Below are 16,684 nucleotides of genomic sequence, written 5' to 3' on the forward strand. Positions count from 1 at the left end.
AGAAAAAATTATGAGATTTGTCTGGTGTGCCCTGCCATGGCAGCTGTTACAGCTGTTCAGAAAAAAAGAGCGACAAATTCCCCCGCTAAATACAATTTACGGACCTTTCCGAAAACGGCCCCAGTGACGTCACCGCATTCAAAGAGGTGGGTAAATATACAAATTGTCTTTAAAAAATGTTGAGTTTTTACAGAAGCGGCTTCCCGGACTGGCTGCTGTTGGTGTAATTTGGATCCAGGGGCTGAAAAATTTGACGGACGGCATGAGCCTGGCATGTGGTGACATAGTGAGACTGATACGCGCCTGTTGCATTTCGGTTCACAAGCCGGATGATATTTTGACACGGTCGGGTCTGAATAATGTCGAACCTGAAATTTTATTTGCCCCTTTTGCTCCTATAGTGTTTGCAGTCATCCGCGACATGTTCCCGTCCTCTTCCCCAACGGTGCCGAAGCTTCTGGACGTCAAACCTCTCATGGATCCCAGTTCTAACTTCGAAAATTAAATTAACTAACTTTCGAATATTTGGACAGATGAGACCGGGTCACATCCCTCCCGTTTAAGGGAGGCAAATGTTATTTATTGAATAGCTTTACTTGACACCTTGCCGGTTGAAGTTAGGACTGAACTTTTTAAAGACCCTGACCTCATGAAAGGGGGAGATAGCTTCTTTAACTGTCATATGTCACACCATTTGTAACTTTTTGTCAAACACAAATCATCAGATGAGGTAAAGGACATGCAGGAACAACTTTTGAAGTTACAATTGGCCCAGGCCTGTAAAGTGGCCATAAAAAAATAAAAAATAAATAAATAAATAAATTAAAATGGAAGCAGAGAAACAGATGTGGATGGCGCAGGGGTCAACGAGGAGACGAGGCGGGAGTCGTGACAGAGTACACCAACGGAGGCAGGGGAAGCCCTTGCCGACCTCCAACGGACCAAGCGTGCTTCAATTGAGTGGAACCCGGAGAGGCCACACCTCAAAGAGGAGGCTACAAAGCTTCACGAGGGAGAGTTGGGCGCGGCCCGGCAACAGCGTCCGCAGCAGGCTCCACAGCATCTCGCCAGTACTACTGCCATCTCGCCAGTACTACTGCGATGAGGACTGGTCCGAATGCCCAATGAGCCTGGAGCCAGGGGACGGAGGAAAGACGGACCCTCTGAACCCGGCTAAGGGAAGACAACCACCTGAATGAGCTGTGCAGGGGTGCCCATGAATCTGCCGATTACGACACCATTAAAGACTGAAATTGCTGGACAGATACATGAACATCAGTTTGTCCTCATGAAAAAAGGGCTCCAGTGAACCTGATGGGCAGAGATCTGCTTATCAAGACCAAGGCTACCATCCTTTGTAGCCCGGATGGACTGACGATACGGTTCCCCGACGGGACCATGATGAACTGTGGACAGAAGTTGTCCTCCGGATGGAACATGATACAACATGAACTTCCGGAAGCAACTGCTGACATATATTGCGCCCGACTAAAACCTGAAACAAAGGAGGGAGGCGGAGTTTACTCGGCCTTCCTGCGGTGGAAGCCCTGGATCGACACTCTTGCCCCCTATCGTCCTCCAAGTGACCCTCTCCATCTCACACTGTTTTATGATAAAAATGACGATTTGGTTTATAGGGAAGCTTTTGAGTCAATACAGGAAGAAAATTGGAGGCTCAATATTACAGAAATTTACATAGGGAAACAAGGTGTGGCGGCTGCGTCCACCTTGGCACCAGAGCAGAGTGAGTGGTTTATGATGAACTTGACATCTTTTCCACACATATCACTTGCACTAGCATTAGGTCATGAAGCCAGAGAACTGGGACCCATGGTGAGAAAATGCCATTTGGCAAATGATTGGCAACAAGATCAAATACCCAATGTGTTGTACTCTCCTAGTACTGAATGTTTTTGTATTCAAGGTACCATGGTGGACGGAGGGGTGTTGGAGCATGTGACTTTAGCGCGATTCCATGGCAGAGAACTCTCGGACCATGAGGACGCCGCACAGCTGTTGAGCTCGCTGCCGGACTCACTGTGGTCCGAGGGGGTCTGTGTACATCCGTGACTCCGGTAACATTCGAGGTAAACCCAACTGCTTTTGTTAACGTGCCGTAGTATCTTTGTAAGCCAGAGGCCATAGAAGATATCGCTGAAACCCAAATTCTGAAATCCCAACGCTTTGGTCCATAAATGATGTTATGAAACCCTCCGCTCAAGCTGCGGAACTGCTGGCCATGTGCAGGGCACTAGAGTTATCTGAAGGTCAGTGTGTTACAATTTATTCCGATTCGGCGTATGGGGTAGGATGTTTGTTTGTTGATCTGGCTGCATGGAGGCGACAGGGTTTTGTTACGACCACTGGTGACCCAGTGGCCCACGCAGAGCTGATTCAACGACTGAGTGAGGCTATTGATAGGCCGGTGGAGGTGGCTGTGGTCAAGTGTCCAGGACAGGCGAAAGCGGCCACTCTGGTAGCGCGGGGGAATGGCGCAGCGGATGCGGCGGCGAAAGAAATAGCAGGATATCGAAAGGATGATGAAGGAGGAGGCGCCAAAGGAAGACAAGCGTAAGTGGCAAGAGACAGGTGCTGAGTATGATGACAAGGAGAAGCTGTGGTTTGTATGATGACAAGGAGAACCTAGGAGACTGATGTTACCTACAGGAAAGTTATGTGTCAATGCTGAACAAGCTGCGCTTTTGGTGGCACCCTGATCTTCTGTGTAAGGTAAAAGATTTTTGTGTTTTTTTGTGATATATGTCAAGATTTCAGTGTTTGCCCTACAACGAAGAGGGAATTGACACACTGAGATGGGCCCAGGCCCGAATTTATGTGGTGGTAATGGACCGAACCGACAATGGTGGTCCCAGTCCAAAGCATAAGGTACTTATTAATAATTGTCGGCACTTTTTCTGGATGGCCCAAAGGCTATCCTTGTGCAAAAGAAAACGTGCCGTCTGTCGACAAAGCGCTGGTTAACCATTATATTTCGACGTATGAGTTTCCACTAGTCATCAGATCGGACAAGTGATTCTACTTGTCCCAAACATGTCCTGCGCAGGCCTCTATTGTAAAAAAAAAAAAAAAAAAAAAAAACGTGGACTAAGTGTGAATGGTATAAATATTCGGTGCGATATGTTTTATAAATTGTGTACACAATATAAAGTAAACCTTAGAACTTTGATGAATGAAATTATATGACTATATATGTACAAAGTTATAAAGTGCTTCAAAGGGTACCCATTATATTTATTAACTAAATAAATAAGGCATACATATTGTATGTATAAATAGGTATGCATATGATATTCTGGAAGAGAAATTAAATCATAGATAAATTTAGGCGTGTACCCGGCGGATGGGATCAAGCCAGAGTAGCATCGTGACTTTCTATTTCCGGGTCAGCAGAGCGGACCAGAGAGGCTCTGCGTGCCTGGGATAAAAGCCTGAAAACAGTACGGGAGGTTTTTGGTGTAAGAAAACACTTCGGAGTTTGAATAAATAACGTCCAAGTTGCTATCTGAGCTGGTGAATGGGATTTGATATATTGCTTAGAGAGTGACGGCACGGTGTAAGACTGGTTAGAGCGTCAGCCTCACAGTTCTGAGGACTGGGGTTCAATCAGCGGCCCCGCCTGTGTGGAGTTTTCACGTTCTCCCAGTGCCTGTGTGGCTTTTCGCCGGTTTCCTCCCACATCCCAATAACATGCATGGTAGATTAATTGGAGACTCTAAATTGCACTTAAGTGTGAATGTGAGTGCGAATGGTTGTTTGTTTGTATGTGCCCTATTGGCTAGCAACCAGTTCAGGGCGTACCCCGCCTCCTGCCCGATGACAGCTGGGATGGGCTCCAGCACGCGTGTGTGACAGGCGTGTGTGAGTTTTACGGGTTTATGGTATTGCAAAGGCCAGGGAGATTTACAATAGGATCGTTTAATTAATGATATGGATAGAAGCCTGGTCTGTAGTGGTTTAGGTGTTATGGTTCAACCAATAAGTGTGCTGTGTTCAGTTTTGTCTGTGTGGTGTATGTGAGAGGACATTCACTCCTGGGTCCAGGTTAATGTTATTGTCTGTGAAGTCTCGCTTGTCGTGTCATGTTAATTGTTTATGTTTTGTGTTTAGTGTTTGTGTCATCTTAATTAAAAGCAGAAATGGAGCACTACTGAGCTGGCTGACAGGAGTAGTGAAGGATGTGATCACGTGAAAGAGACTATAGACCTTTAGTTACCAAAGGACCGGGTGACTGACGAGAGAATGCGGTCTACAGACTGTTGAATGACTGATTTGTTGAAATAACATTATTTTACAGGACGCCCAGGAGGATGGAGCTTGATAGTGTTATTGTTGTATTGCAGGATGTTGGTGTGCTGACTTAACGCTGATTTTATGTGATTCTTGGTTTAATTACATTTACACTTTTGTGAGACAAATTAACAATTGGTTGGGGAATAATATCAATGTTGGGTGACAATTGCCGACTTGTCCCTTCTCTGGAGTATGTATACAGGAATTATGTAGTCAATTGGCACGGGTATCGTTTGCAGAGTAGTGATTAATTTAATGTTTGCAGGTCTGGTCAGGGCCCTCTCCGACGGAAGGAGACGACCTGCTGATTTGTGTATGGGGTTGTGTGTGGATACTGTGTTTTGGTGTTAAATTAGTCATTTAACATAGGGGGAAATATGTACATCTTGTATGCCTGGTCAAAGGTTATAATCATGACTCTGGTGATCTCCCTGATTATAGTTACAGGAATCTATTTGGGAATGCCTTCAATACAAGGAGAACGAGTAACAAAGAGGCCCGTGAAGCCAACAGGGGCCCTAGAATTACACATTGGGGGAAAAGACGGTATACCAATTTGAATTGTGTAAGGTGGTAAATTGTGCACGCTGGGGCGACCCGGCGGGATACGATATTTACTTGTGCGCTTTGAGTACAGGACATGCGGGAGCTGGCCGGTATCTGGTGAACCATAGGTTCAAAGCGAACCAGCAGGTGGATTTGTGTTACAGTTGCATGCAGGTGATTACCCACTCGAAACTGGGATACCGGGAGCCGACGAAGAATAGAAATTGGCGGTGGAAGTACAGGATCAAATTGGAAAGAGGTAGTATGCACTCGGTTACCCCGGGGGACAGACATCCCGTAATGTTGACCTTGGGTATAGATGTCTCAGGGGCCGATCCCCTAGGACAGATTATTATTAATTGGCTACGTCCGACACAAAGTTCATCTTGTCCGATAATGAGAAAATTTGCGAAAGTACCAGTATAAAAAAAAATGCAGATCCAGTGGTTTTTCGAACCTCCAAAGTTACGAGATATGACCTGAATAATGAAATAATATAGGTAATTTTTGGCTTAAGGAAATTACTGTGGAAGGTAGGGACACAGTCATAATCTATCAAAAGGACTGTCTTGTTGTGCTACGATGAATAACCTCAATTGGATTGCATCTTTCAAAATAAGAGTAAGATAACTTTAGGCCCCAATAACAAAACTTTCCCTATCAATTGGCCACCTGGACCCGCAGTTTTGTAAATTCACACTTTTTATTGATTATTAGGATGCGGCCCGATTAAGTAAGATGGTTTGTGGTGGGACTTCCTACCCGGGGAATGGACAGGCACTTGTGCGTTGGTCTCTATGATAGCTCCCACAGTGATTAACCCTCTCTCTGAGCAGGAACTCACTCAAATGGCGGATTTCACATGGGAGCGTGACTGGTGGGGCAGCTTGAACCGTTTCCGCCGTATGGTCAGTGGCTTCAATGTGGGCGGAAATGCTTGGGAAGAAGGTGAAGACCCCACCTACCTGGATGCCATTGGAATTCCCAGAGGTGTCCCAGATGAGTATAAAGCTCGCTGCCAAATTTCCGCAGGACTTGAGAGTATTTTTATATGGGTAACTCCGAATAAAAATGTTGATTTCATAAATTACCACCATTACCAAATTCAAAGATTGGTGAATTTCACCTCCCAACTAGCGGAGGGCATCCATGAGCAACTATCAGCTACATCTCTCATGGCATTCCAAAATAGGTTGGTCCTGGATAGTATGTTAGCGGAAGAAGGGGGTGCCTGCTCTCGAATTAAAGGACATTGCTGTACAATTATCCCCAATAACACGGCGCCGAACGGAAAGATCACCAGAGCCATGAAAGGTTTGCAAGCCATGTCTGTTAAACTTAAATCAATGTCTGGAGTGGAGGACAACCCATTCTACAGCCTTCTTTACAGGATGTTTGGTAAATGGAGAGGTCTCATTCTGACGTTGGCAACAACAACCATAATTGTCATGGCTGTGCTTGCTATTTGTGGATGTTGTATTATCCCTTGTCTCAGGAACCTGGTTCTCAGAATTGTCCTCAAGGCCTTTGTGGGTAAGGACCCCTACGGCCAATATCAGCTGCTGTCCCTGGACGAGGACAGGGTGGCCATGGAATCGCTCGCTCCATTGAACGATACCGGTATAAGCTCTCTTTAAATTGTTTAGTTTTGATGTGCTAAGAATAGAATAATGAGCATTGTAGTGAAATAGTTAGTAGGTATAAGGGTTGTTGATCTTCTGATTATCAGAAGATCAACTTGGGGGATTGAAGGGAATATAGAATACTTTATATTCTAATATGTAATTCTAACTAGTTTGGAAGAGAATGTGTATTGGAGTATAGGAGTATATTGCAGGAAGGCCCCCAGCGGGGGGTATGTGGCCCCCATCAGGGGGTATTTGGAGACAGATGGAAAAGAAGAAAGGAACTGCGGGGAGCCACTATAAACATTGAATGCAGGAGACATCGGCAGGCGACGTCTGGACCCAGATCAAATAGTCATCATTTGGCCGAACAACGATGACGTCAGATTACGGACCAATCGGACGACAGCGATTCCACACTGGCCTGTTTGAAACATTGCATAAGTCTGGGGGAGAGTCAGATAGTTTTGTTCTACTACTGTATCTGCTAAGAATAAGTTAGGCTAGTTACGAACCCAGAGCTCTGCAAAATGTATAGACTCCTCTGTCAGGAATAAATTGGTGGCTTTTTATGCATTGTTGTGAACGACGTTCTTTCACGAAAACGAACACGCTTGGAACCACGGAAATTAGGGGATTTTAAAACACAGGTTCCTTCAGTATGTGTATATATATATATATATATATATATATATATATATATATATATATATATATATATACATATAGATAGATACATATATCTATACTATATATACATAGTTGTATAATGTTCCAAGTCATGTTCAACTTTGGACATTAACATTTAAATGAAAAGGTTAAGAGTAACAGGGAACATTTAAGATAGAAACAAATGGTGATTTATTATTATTTATTTATTATATCAGAGATGTGGTGAGGGGTGGGGATTGGGGGTGAAGTAAGGCTACAATCAAATCTTGCTAGCAGTTTGAAAACTGCAAATTCGACTTAAATCTCTGCATGGTTATATTTTGGCTTACCTAAGAAAAGTGAGGGGGAAAGGCAAAGCAGTGTTTTGCACCACAGGGATGTTTAATTTTAAATTTTAATTGCATTCTCATGTTTTCCACCACTTGGGAGTTACTGGCGCTGTTTTCTCTATTTTTTTTTTCCCTAATTGCAGTTTTCTACAATTAACCTTTGGGAAGTAGCATTCTTGACTTTTTGTGTTCATAGTTAACAAAACAACTTCCTGCTAGAATGGCATATGGTACCCGTTGAGAATCAGTTATTTGGAAATCTACATGCCAAAACATATACTGCAATATAAACCGTATATCATCTATGGCTCAAATTATCCAACAACATGAAATTTTAGGCCATATTGCCCAGCCCTAATTGCGAGATGTAGTAAATACCCAGTGATTTTAACAATAGTCTGATTGGAATGTATTCCATTGTAATGATTCTCATATTTAAACGTGGACTAGATGACAACTTCAACAATATACTGTTCTGTTTCAATTCTGACAACAGCAGCAGCTTGTGATCATGACAATCGTGGTCCCATTGCTTGAACCCCCATCATGTTTAGGTGAATGTTTACCTGCTCCTCTCGTTTCTGTTTGCGTAATTGGATTCCTTCTTCCTCTCTCCTTCGACGCATCTCTTGAGGATTCAGGGCTTTGTTCTTGTAGCTCTTCATCCTGTAGCTGTCTTTCCCCGGACTCGCCATAGTCTGAAGTGTCCGCAGCATAGTCAGTGATTAAGCAAAACAAACTAAAAACAAAAAAGGACCATAAAAGCATACTTTTCAAAACTGATATAATAAGGCTGAATCAGTCTTGAATAGCTATTTATGGAATTTACATAATTTCAGTGTTCTTGTCACAGAAATGTGAAACCCTATAAACAAAGAGATAGAACAAGACCTTTGAGAGAAATGAGAGAAACAATTTAATAAAGACTTGCATGAGACAGTTTGAATACAACCAGGTTGGCGGCTTCTAAGATCTGCCAAAGGTTTTTTTCTTAAAGGTCCCATATTTCACCAAACAACTTTTTCTAGTATGAGGGGTTATATTAGCTCTATGGTACTTCAGTAAACATGTGAAATATGAGCTAAAATCGTCCACGCATTCCTGAGTTCCAGACATTTTTCTGCCGAGAAGCCTGGAATCACGCCATTTGAATTTCTCGAGTTTATCTACGTCATTAGCGAAGATCTCCGCCTACCTCTCCACTCCCGAACCAGCGCTGTCAACATAAACATGTGCGCTCACAAGTGGGTCTTCTACATGGAGGCAACCAATCAGAGGAAAGGGGCCAGTCTTAGCCAAATATGGACAAAGCGGAATCAAAACTGGGTCAAACAAAGTAGCTGTCAGAGGGGCCTTTTCTGGACACTCGTATGAGAAAACCAACGTGTTTTTTAAAATGAAATTGAGACTTTTATACTACAGTGGGTACGGAAAGTATTCAGTTCCCTTAAATTATTCCCCCTTTGTTATATTGCAGCCATTTGCTAAATAATTTAAGTTATTTTTTTTTCCTCATTAATGTACCGTATTTTCACGACCATAAGGCGCACTTCAAAGTCTTAAATATTCTCCAAAATGGAGGGGGCGCCTTATAATGAGGCGCGCCTTATGTGTGCACCGAGTTCCAAAATCTGAAAATGTTGTTGTGTGACTTCGATGAGCGCTCCGCTTGACTGACCGGGAGCATTTCTTGCCGACAGGCTGCTTATATAGAGGAAAGGCAGATGTAACTGAGTACAGCATGCGGACGTAAAGGGGGAAGGGTGGACATGACAGAGGACGCATAAGGCATGCCCCCAGGAGGTATATAGCGCCGGTATGTGCATCGTGCAAAACAACATCGGTTTGGCTAAAGACCCCCGAAAATGGCACCTACGAAGAGACACGCTTACGAAGCACAGTTTAAACTACAAACTGTCAGTCACGCGGAAGAAAATGGGACTCGGGCAGCCGCGAGAGAATTCAAGATCAACGAATCCATGGTTCTCAAGTGGAGGAAGCTGGAAAACGAGCTTCGACAAGTCAAGAAGATGAAGCGGAGTTTCCGCGGAAACAAGGCAAGGTGGCCCGAGTTGGAAGACCAACTCGACCGATGGATTAGTGAGCAAAGAACAGCCGGGAGAAGCGTCTCTACAGTCACCAATCGACTGAGGGCAATAACGCTTGCAGAAGAAATGAAAATCGAACATTTTCAAGGAGGTCCGTCTTGGTGCTTTCGTTTTATGAAACGGCACCATCTATCCATCCGGGCAAGGACTACCGTGGCGCAGCAACATCCGGCGGATTACAAGGAAAAGAGGGCCATCTTCCGCTCCTACTGCAGTAAAATTATTGCTGACAAACACATCCAGCCCAACCACATCACCAACAAGGGCGAGGTGCCGCTCACTTTCGACATCCCAGTGAACCACACTGTAGAGAAGAAGGACGTAAAGAGACCGGATATTTTTTTCCACGCGTCGCCGTCCCTGTTGATCTGTGACTCCATGCGTGCCCATCTCACAGCCGCTGCGAAAAACCAAGTGCAACTAAGACTGGGAGGCAACGCCAGGCGAGTTACGCCACCATATGTGAATGGATTGTAAATGCTTGGGCTAAGGTATCTGCTTTGACTGTTGTCCGAGTTTTTGCAAAAGCCAGCATCATTGCTGAACAGCCCCCCGACAAAGAGACTGACTCTGACAATGACGAGAGGGAACCTGCCGTGTTAGATGGAGAACTTGCCCAGCTGTTCATTTCGGATACAGAAGATGAGGACTTTGATGGATTTGTGGATGAGGATTGATCAAAAAATAACATGAGTACATTGTTAAATACTTCAATAAAGTACAACCGAACTCAGTTTTGCTCCCGCTGCCTTTTTAAAAACATTGTTTTAGCGTGCGTGCATGCTACTGTATGTTTTACCATGTCTGAGCCCAATAATACAGTGTGCCTTATGTATGTGTTAAATACAGAAATAGACCCGTAACTGAGACTGCGCCTTTTAATAAGGTGCGCCATGTGGTCGTGAAAATATGGTACCCCATTCATATTGACAGTATGAATGTAAAAGTTCCGAAAGCTCTCTCTCGTCACGCTCATTTAAATAACATTACTGTCATCTTACTTTCACATTCGCAATATCAACCGGCTGCGTCCATACCTCACTCCCGACACTACTTATTCTATTCTTGTTCACAGCCACGTCACTTCCCGCATCGACGACTGTAATTCGCTTCAGTCTTCCTCAAAAATCACTCCATAAACTCCAGCTGGTTCACAACTCTGCAGCCCGTCTGATTACCAAAACACCCCAGTACCACTATATCACCTCCATCTTACAGCAACTCCATTGGCTCCTAGTTACATACATAATTCAATTCAAAATTCTTTTACACACATTTATGACAATTCATAGTCTTGATCCTCTATTGTAATACACTAGACAGCCACACAGGGACCGGAACTGGAAATTAATAATTAAGTCACCGCGAGTCTGCGACATCACTTGAGGAAATGAGCCTATAAGGTTAAAAGTACATTAATATAATAAATATTTATAATATAACCTGCATTTGTCCCATAATGGGGAACTTGGCATTGTTTCACCAGCAATAGTGGATACAGGAAATAAAAAAATATCATGCAAAAGAACACATTCGGCTGAAAATGCTTCTGCTATCACAAGGTTGATGCAACAAATATTGTGTATTAAAATAACATACTGAAGTAATAATTTATTAACAATTACGGTTATAGAGTAATCAATATGTTGTGCATTTTAACAGTATGCAGAATTATTCTTATCCTATTACATAAAACACTGTCCCGTGGTAATGTTCTTGACATAATTAAAAAAAAAATGTCGAAATTCAGACAAATTGTTCATCCAGCCATTTTCCGTACCGCTTCACCTCACTCGGGTCGCGGGCATGCTGGAGCCTAACCCAGCTATCTTCGGGCGAGAGGCAGGGTACACCCTGAACTGGTCGCCAGCCAATCGCACTCACATTCACACATATAGTCTTCAATCAACCTCCCACGCACGTTTTTGGGATGTGGTAGGAAACCGGAGTGCCCGAAGGAAACCCACGCAAGCACGGGGAGAACATGCAAACTCCACACAGGTGTGATTTGAACCCCGGTCCTCAGAACTGTGTGGCAGACGTGCTAACCAGTCGCCCACCGTGCCACCCAGACAAATTGTTCTGGAAGTTAATTTCTATAGGATGGCGGCTCTGCAATCCGAAATAGCCATAAATCCATTTTTACTAATAATTGGCATAGTAATTCCTTGCAGTGTTTCGATCAGTCTTGGGTTCCTCATTTTCAGTTTTCGCTTTCAATCAAGAATTTTCATTTCGGTGCATCACTAAAATTGACATTTCATTTATTATCTCTGTCATTTTAACCACTATTTTATTGTTCAGTGTCCTTTGATAATTTGAAAGGCACTTGCAATGTATTATTATGATTATTACTATTATTATTTATGCAATTCAATGTCAATAAATTACACTTAGTAGAGGTGCAGGTATTCTATTTGCCCACACGAGGCCGCCATCCACACTCCACACGAGCACATACCGATAAAAGGGTGGGTGTGCTCTGATGAATGACGTGAACAACAACCCATGCAAAATGGTGACAAAGTGTAAATGGGCGATTTCCTGCCTTACGCATTAGGCACTGCTCCAGTGACGGTCCCGTTGTGTCTGCAGCGCAAAACGTCATGGGAAGTTTCGGCTTCCCGAAATTATTGGCGCTCTCCAACTCCAGTACTTTAGTTGGAGAAAACCAAGCTAAATGTTGCTCCTTACTTGCATTTGTTCCTGTCCATACTGTTATGAGTGTGTCCATTAGCTATATGTCGGACTAGGTTGGTATTTGTGAATTTATTGCAGGAAACTCTGACTATGGCTTTGTGAGTCAAATAGTGGCATTCCGGTTATGTTCACTGAATCACTAAGCAACTTGGTGACTTACCAAAATGTACAAGTTGAAATCACTCAGTAAGGTTTCTTTTTGTCCAAATTAAAAGAGCCCATTTGTCCTTATGTGAGTCATTGCTACTACTTCATAGTCAAATAGTCAATGATGCTAACTGTACCAGGGATGCACAGGTGAGTAACTGTAATTCACTGACCAATAAAAAAAAAAAAAATGTAATTTAAAAAAAATAAATCTACGATGCGCTGCATCCGCAATACGTGAACAGAGATATAGCAAGGGATTATTGTACTATAATTTCAGAGCGACAGGAGCAAGATGACCTTTAAAATCATCACACAAGAGCAGAATTCATAAGATGTTTATAATTAACAGAATAGAAAATATACATTTCATAAGTGCAAAGAAATATTTTTCTAACAGTTCTGAATGTCATTTAATTTCTTCTTGCACAACCATTTTCCTGACATTTTGATCTGTTTTTCTTCCACAAACATTTTATTTATCCATAACACTACTATTTCATTAAAATGTCATTTTTTTAGGATTGCCACTAACCCCATTCAGAAAAGACACACCTCTTAATCCTTTCAAGCCTAAATGACTTCTTCCTGGACTTTATCTTTATCCTGTGTCCACCTCCTCAACATCTGACCCTTCATTATTGTCAGTGTCATTGTCTACCCCTTTGAGAATGGCTACACTTGCAATGATGGCCACCAGTTTTAAATCTCTTGCAACTCTTTGTGTTTCAAAAAAAGTGATTAATTGCACTTGGAGCAGGCTACTGTTGATGGGATTTGGAGAATGAAGTCAAAGGGCGCGGAGGCTTCAGATTCAAATAGTACGATCCACCAGGCGGAGACAGACATGTTCTGGCACGACTACAATACAATATTTTTAACCCCCTGCCAAAGGCCATGCTGTGTACAGTACTTTGCCAGACTGCCAAGAACTTTATAATGGTGTTGGCTCTGTTGATCTCTTATTCCTGATACTTTGGGTAGAACATGTACGCTACTGCGTGCACTGGCTTCTTTCAGTGCTCTCCGCGCTTCCCTCTCCATTTGACCACTGCAGTTCCTCTGCTTGGAGCACAGGCAAGTGGGCCTCTTCCCTGTTTTGATTTCTTCATTAAACTCATTAAACAGAAACTGCATATCTGACAAGATGTCATTATAACATTTTATTTCAGCAATCCTGGAGCTAGTGTTAGAGGATTCTCAGGCTACCAGTTACTCTTTCTCAGATTCAAATAAATGAGTTACTTGACACATATTAAAGTGCAATTTTAGTCTTTAAGTTTCCAAATTATATAATTACCAGAATTGTGGACCTCGGCCGCGACAACTGACCAATAGTGAGCAAAGACCCCACAAACATACAGGAACGGTCGCAATCCAGTTTTGACAAATGGACTGGGGGTTTAGTGCGAGAAAAATAATATTTGCATGCTTTATGTTCATTATACTGTATTAGGTTTCCGATTCAAAACACAAACCATTTACTGCCCATCTCCAAAGGCATTTTAAACTCATGCTTTACCCCTCGACAGGGTTGCCAAATGCTACAGCAAACATCTCTCGTAGCTATGATTTCACACCTTAAAACGCCGAATGAACGGGGTTTTAGTTATCACTCTCAGAGGTTCTACTTGGTTTTCTGGAGTCCTTCAGAAGTACTATTTTTGTTAGGCTATTCTGAATGTGTTCCTAACCTAGCATCAGGGCTAGCCCCTTACAGGTGCAGCTATTCTCACCTGCTTGTTTACATTCAACAGCGACAACAATATATTCAAGACGTAATACAGGGGCTGATTCTTACCCACTCACGATTTGACTGACTTGAAATTGTTGAGGAGATTTAAAAACTTCAATTCTTACTTGTCTCCCTCCTCTGTCGGTGGAGAAAAATGGCGAAGAAGAGATACTTTCCCAGAAAACACCTCGCGTCAACAAGCTTTCGTCATTTCCGTCAGCTGTCGACTGGTTTCCGGTTTAATTAAATAAAAAGAAGCACTAAATTTAAAGCTTCCTGCCAATGTGGAAGATATTAAGGCGGCATATGGTATTGTTGTATAGTGGAAACAAGCAAACACACACGTTTAAAGGAAACATTTTAATTTTGTATCCATGTTTTGTCACATTTGTTTGATTTTTGTTTTGTAATGAAATTTTTGCCCGGAAGTCTCCAAGACGAGAAATTTGTGACTGCTGTAGAGAATTGCTCCTTTACGGTAAGTAAATATGTTATTATGTAACCAATGTCGTGTAAAGGTGAAAGGCAACGATATACGTGTGTTCAAGTTTGTCGCTTTGTTTCAAGCGCTGTATGACTTAGTAAATATAAACGCGTAGCGTTTTACTCACGAATGGTTTTGGCTCTCGAAGTCCACATTTTAAAATCTTTAGAACGTTGGCAATCGCATGTGAGTCAACATTCATTCAGAGGTGATTTCCTGTGTTTTAAGTACCACACATTCTCTGAAGGTTCCATTACGAATTGGGGAAAAAAAATTGCTTTAGGTATTTATTCAATCAGTTGTAAATAAAGATCTTCCTCGTCAGCTCTTGACAAGTTAATGAAGCAAAACCTGGTTTCATCCTTTTAGAAAATGTAGGTGTCACATTAAGAGACTTTTTTTTTTTTTTTTTTAATAGAAACTGATTGATCTGACTATATTTCGATTAACAGGCTGTGTTCATGCTGACATGTGAGATAAAAGCAGTGAGGAAATAATTTTAGAGGAAGACATGAAGACACATCTACTCCTCAGCCATCTGGAAAGTGACATGCGCTGCCCGCTGTGTTCTTTGTCTGGAGTATCCTACGATGAACTTTGCAACCATATTAATTCTGCACATCCAGATGAGCAGCACACAGCCCAAATTTCATCTCATTCCATTTCCCTTTGTCCTTCTACAACTAGCACTAGTTTGACAGAGATTGAAGATCCCCAGACTACAGGCAGCAGTGGTACAGATTTCAAAGCAAACCCCTGTGGATCATCAAGTGACTCATTTCCTCTTCAACTGAGATTTGATGCCATGTCGACACAAAGTAAAGGGGTTTTAACATCTGAGGGGATTTCAGCTATCTCATCATCATCTGTAAGTCCCAAAAGAAAGCGTGGTCTTGGGACGTCCGTTCCTGTTCTGGCAAATACTGGATATTTATCTGAGCAGAACAATCTCAAACAGAAGCGCCTAGCTTCTCCAAAGAACGGTACATTTTTTAAAATATTAAACTCAAAAGTCCTTTCTAGGGTTATAAGTTACAGTTGATGTTAATTTTTTACAGGGCTGTTCTGTTGCCCCATGTGTGCACAAAACTTCAGCAGCAGCAGCATCCTGCAGGAGCATGTTGAGATACACCTGCAGGAACACCACTCTGCTCAAGGTATTTTGGTGCTTGTATGCACACATTTGTAATGTACTGTAGGCAAGTTCTAAAAAGGCCATACTACTAAAATGTACTGTTTTTAGGGTTCATTTTAATGCCCGTCTTCTAAAGGTCCTCCTTTTTTTTGTTTTTCAAAATCCTTGTGAATCAAAACTGGTGTACTGTGTGTTTTATTTCTACTTGAAGACACGGCATTACTTTGCAAAGGGCTACATCAGGTGCTCGATGTGTGAATATATGTGCTTTGATGACGTTGGATATTACCATTATCATTACTTTAATAGTGAAAAGTAAAAACCAGGCTTCCTGCTTGCTGATTTTCTTGGAAATGATGCAGTGCACTTTGGCTGAGATTTAAATAAATAAATAAATAAAATAAAAAGGCTCATATTCATAAATATTCTGAAGTTCCCCCAGGGAGCTTCTAACTTATCTTAAAATGTTTAGTTAGGACCACAGATTTGCCAAGGTTCATAAAATTATTGAGTCAGTAGATTTACATGAGGTTTCTAAACTGTCTAGGAGAGGAGAAACTTGAGTGCCCTATGTGTCCAGTTGTTTGCACCGATAGCGTCTCTCTGCAGCAGCATGTTGAAATTCATCTTGACAATGGAGCAGGTGTGATTATCCCTTCTCACATTTTCGCTTCTGTCTACTTTATCTAGAGGCACAGTCATTTTACAATAAACTACAGTGCCACCAGAAAGTATTCACATCCTTTAACTTTTTCCACATTTTGCGATCTTACAGACACTCTAAAGCTGATTTGGATATAGCTTTCTTTAAAAATTAAATCTACATAAAATATCCCATAATGACAAAGTAAAAACATATTTTCAGACATTTGTGTAAATTTATAAAACGTAA

The 16,684-nt window shown here is 42.2% G+C and overlaps 2 protein-coding genes across 13 annotated transcripts in view; one reads left to right on the plus strand and one right to left on the minus strand.

Moving 5' to 3' along the window:
* kpna5 (karyopherin alpha 5 (importin alpha 6)) overlaps positions 1 to 14,359 on the minus strand; it is a 49,185-nt gene extending 34,826 nt beyond the window's left edge. The window contains exons 1-2 of one of the 6 annotated variants that reach the window (XM_061673648.1): positions 14,299 to 14,359; positions 8,050 to 8,181 (exon numbers count right to left, since the gene is read on the minus strand). In XM_061673648.1, coding sequence (XP_061529632.1) covers positions 8,050 to 8,178 — 129 coding nt within the window. In that variant the 5' untranslated portion in view covers positions 8,179 to 8,181; positions 14,299 to 14,359. Of the gene's footprint in view, positions 1 to 8,049; positions 8,223 to 14,239 lie in introns of all 6 variants that reach the window. The other 5 variants (XM_061673647.1, XM_061673645.1, XM_061673651.1 and 2 more) reach the window with 5 other exon arrangements.
* A 58-nt stretch (positions 14,360 to 14,417) lies between these two features.
* zufsp (zinc finger containing ubiquitin peptidase 1) overlaps positions 14,418 to 16,684 on the plus strand; it is a 38,319-nt gene continuing 36,052 nt past the window's right edge. For 5 of the 7 annotated variants that reach the window (XR_009768376.1, XM_061673642.1, XM_061673644.1 and 2 more), the window contains exons 1-4: positions 14,418 to 14,651; positions 15,110 to 15,640; positions 15,716 to 15,814; positions 16,340 to 16,435. Coding sequence is in view for 6 of the 7 variants with exons in the window: in XM_061673642.1 (XP_061529626.1) it covers positions 15,169 to 15,640; positions 15,716 to 15,814; positions 16,340 to 16,435 (667 nt within the window). In the remaining variant the exon portion in view is untranslated. The other 2 variants (XM_061673643.1, XM_061673640.1) reach the window with 2 other exon arrangements.

This window comes from Phycodurus eques, chromosome 4, assembly GCF_024500275.1.
Source record: "Phycodurus eques isolate BA_2022a chromosome 4, UOR_Pequ_1.1, whole genome shotgun sequence".
NCBI lineage: Eukaryota > Metazoa > Chordata > Actinopteri > Syngnathiformes > Syngnathidae > Phycodurus > Phycodurus eques.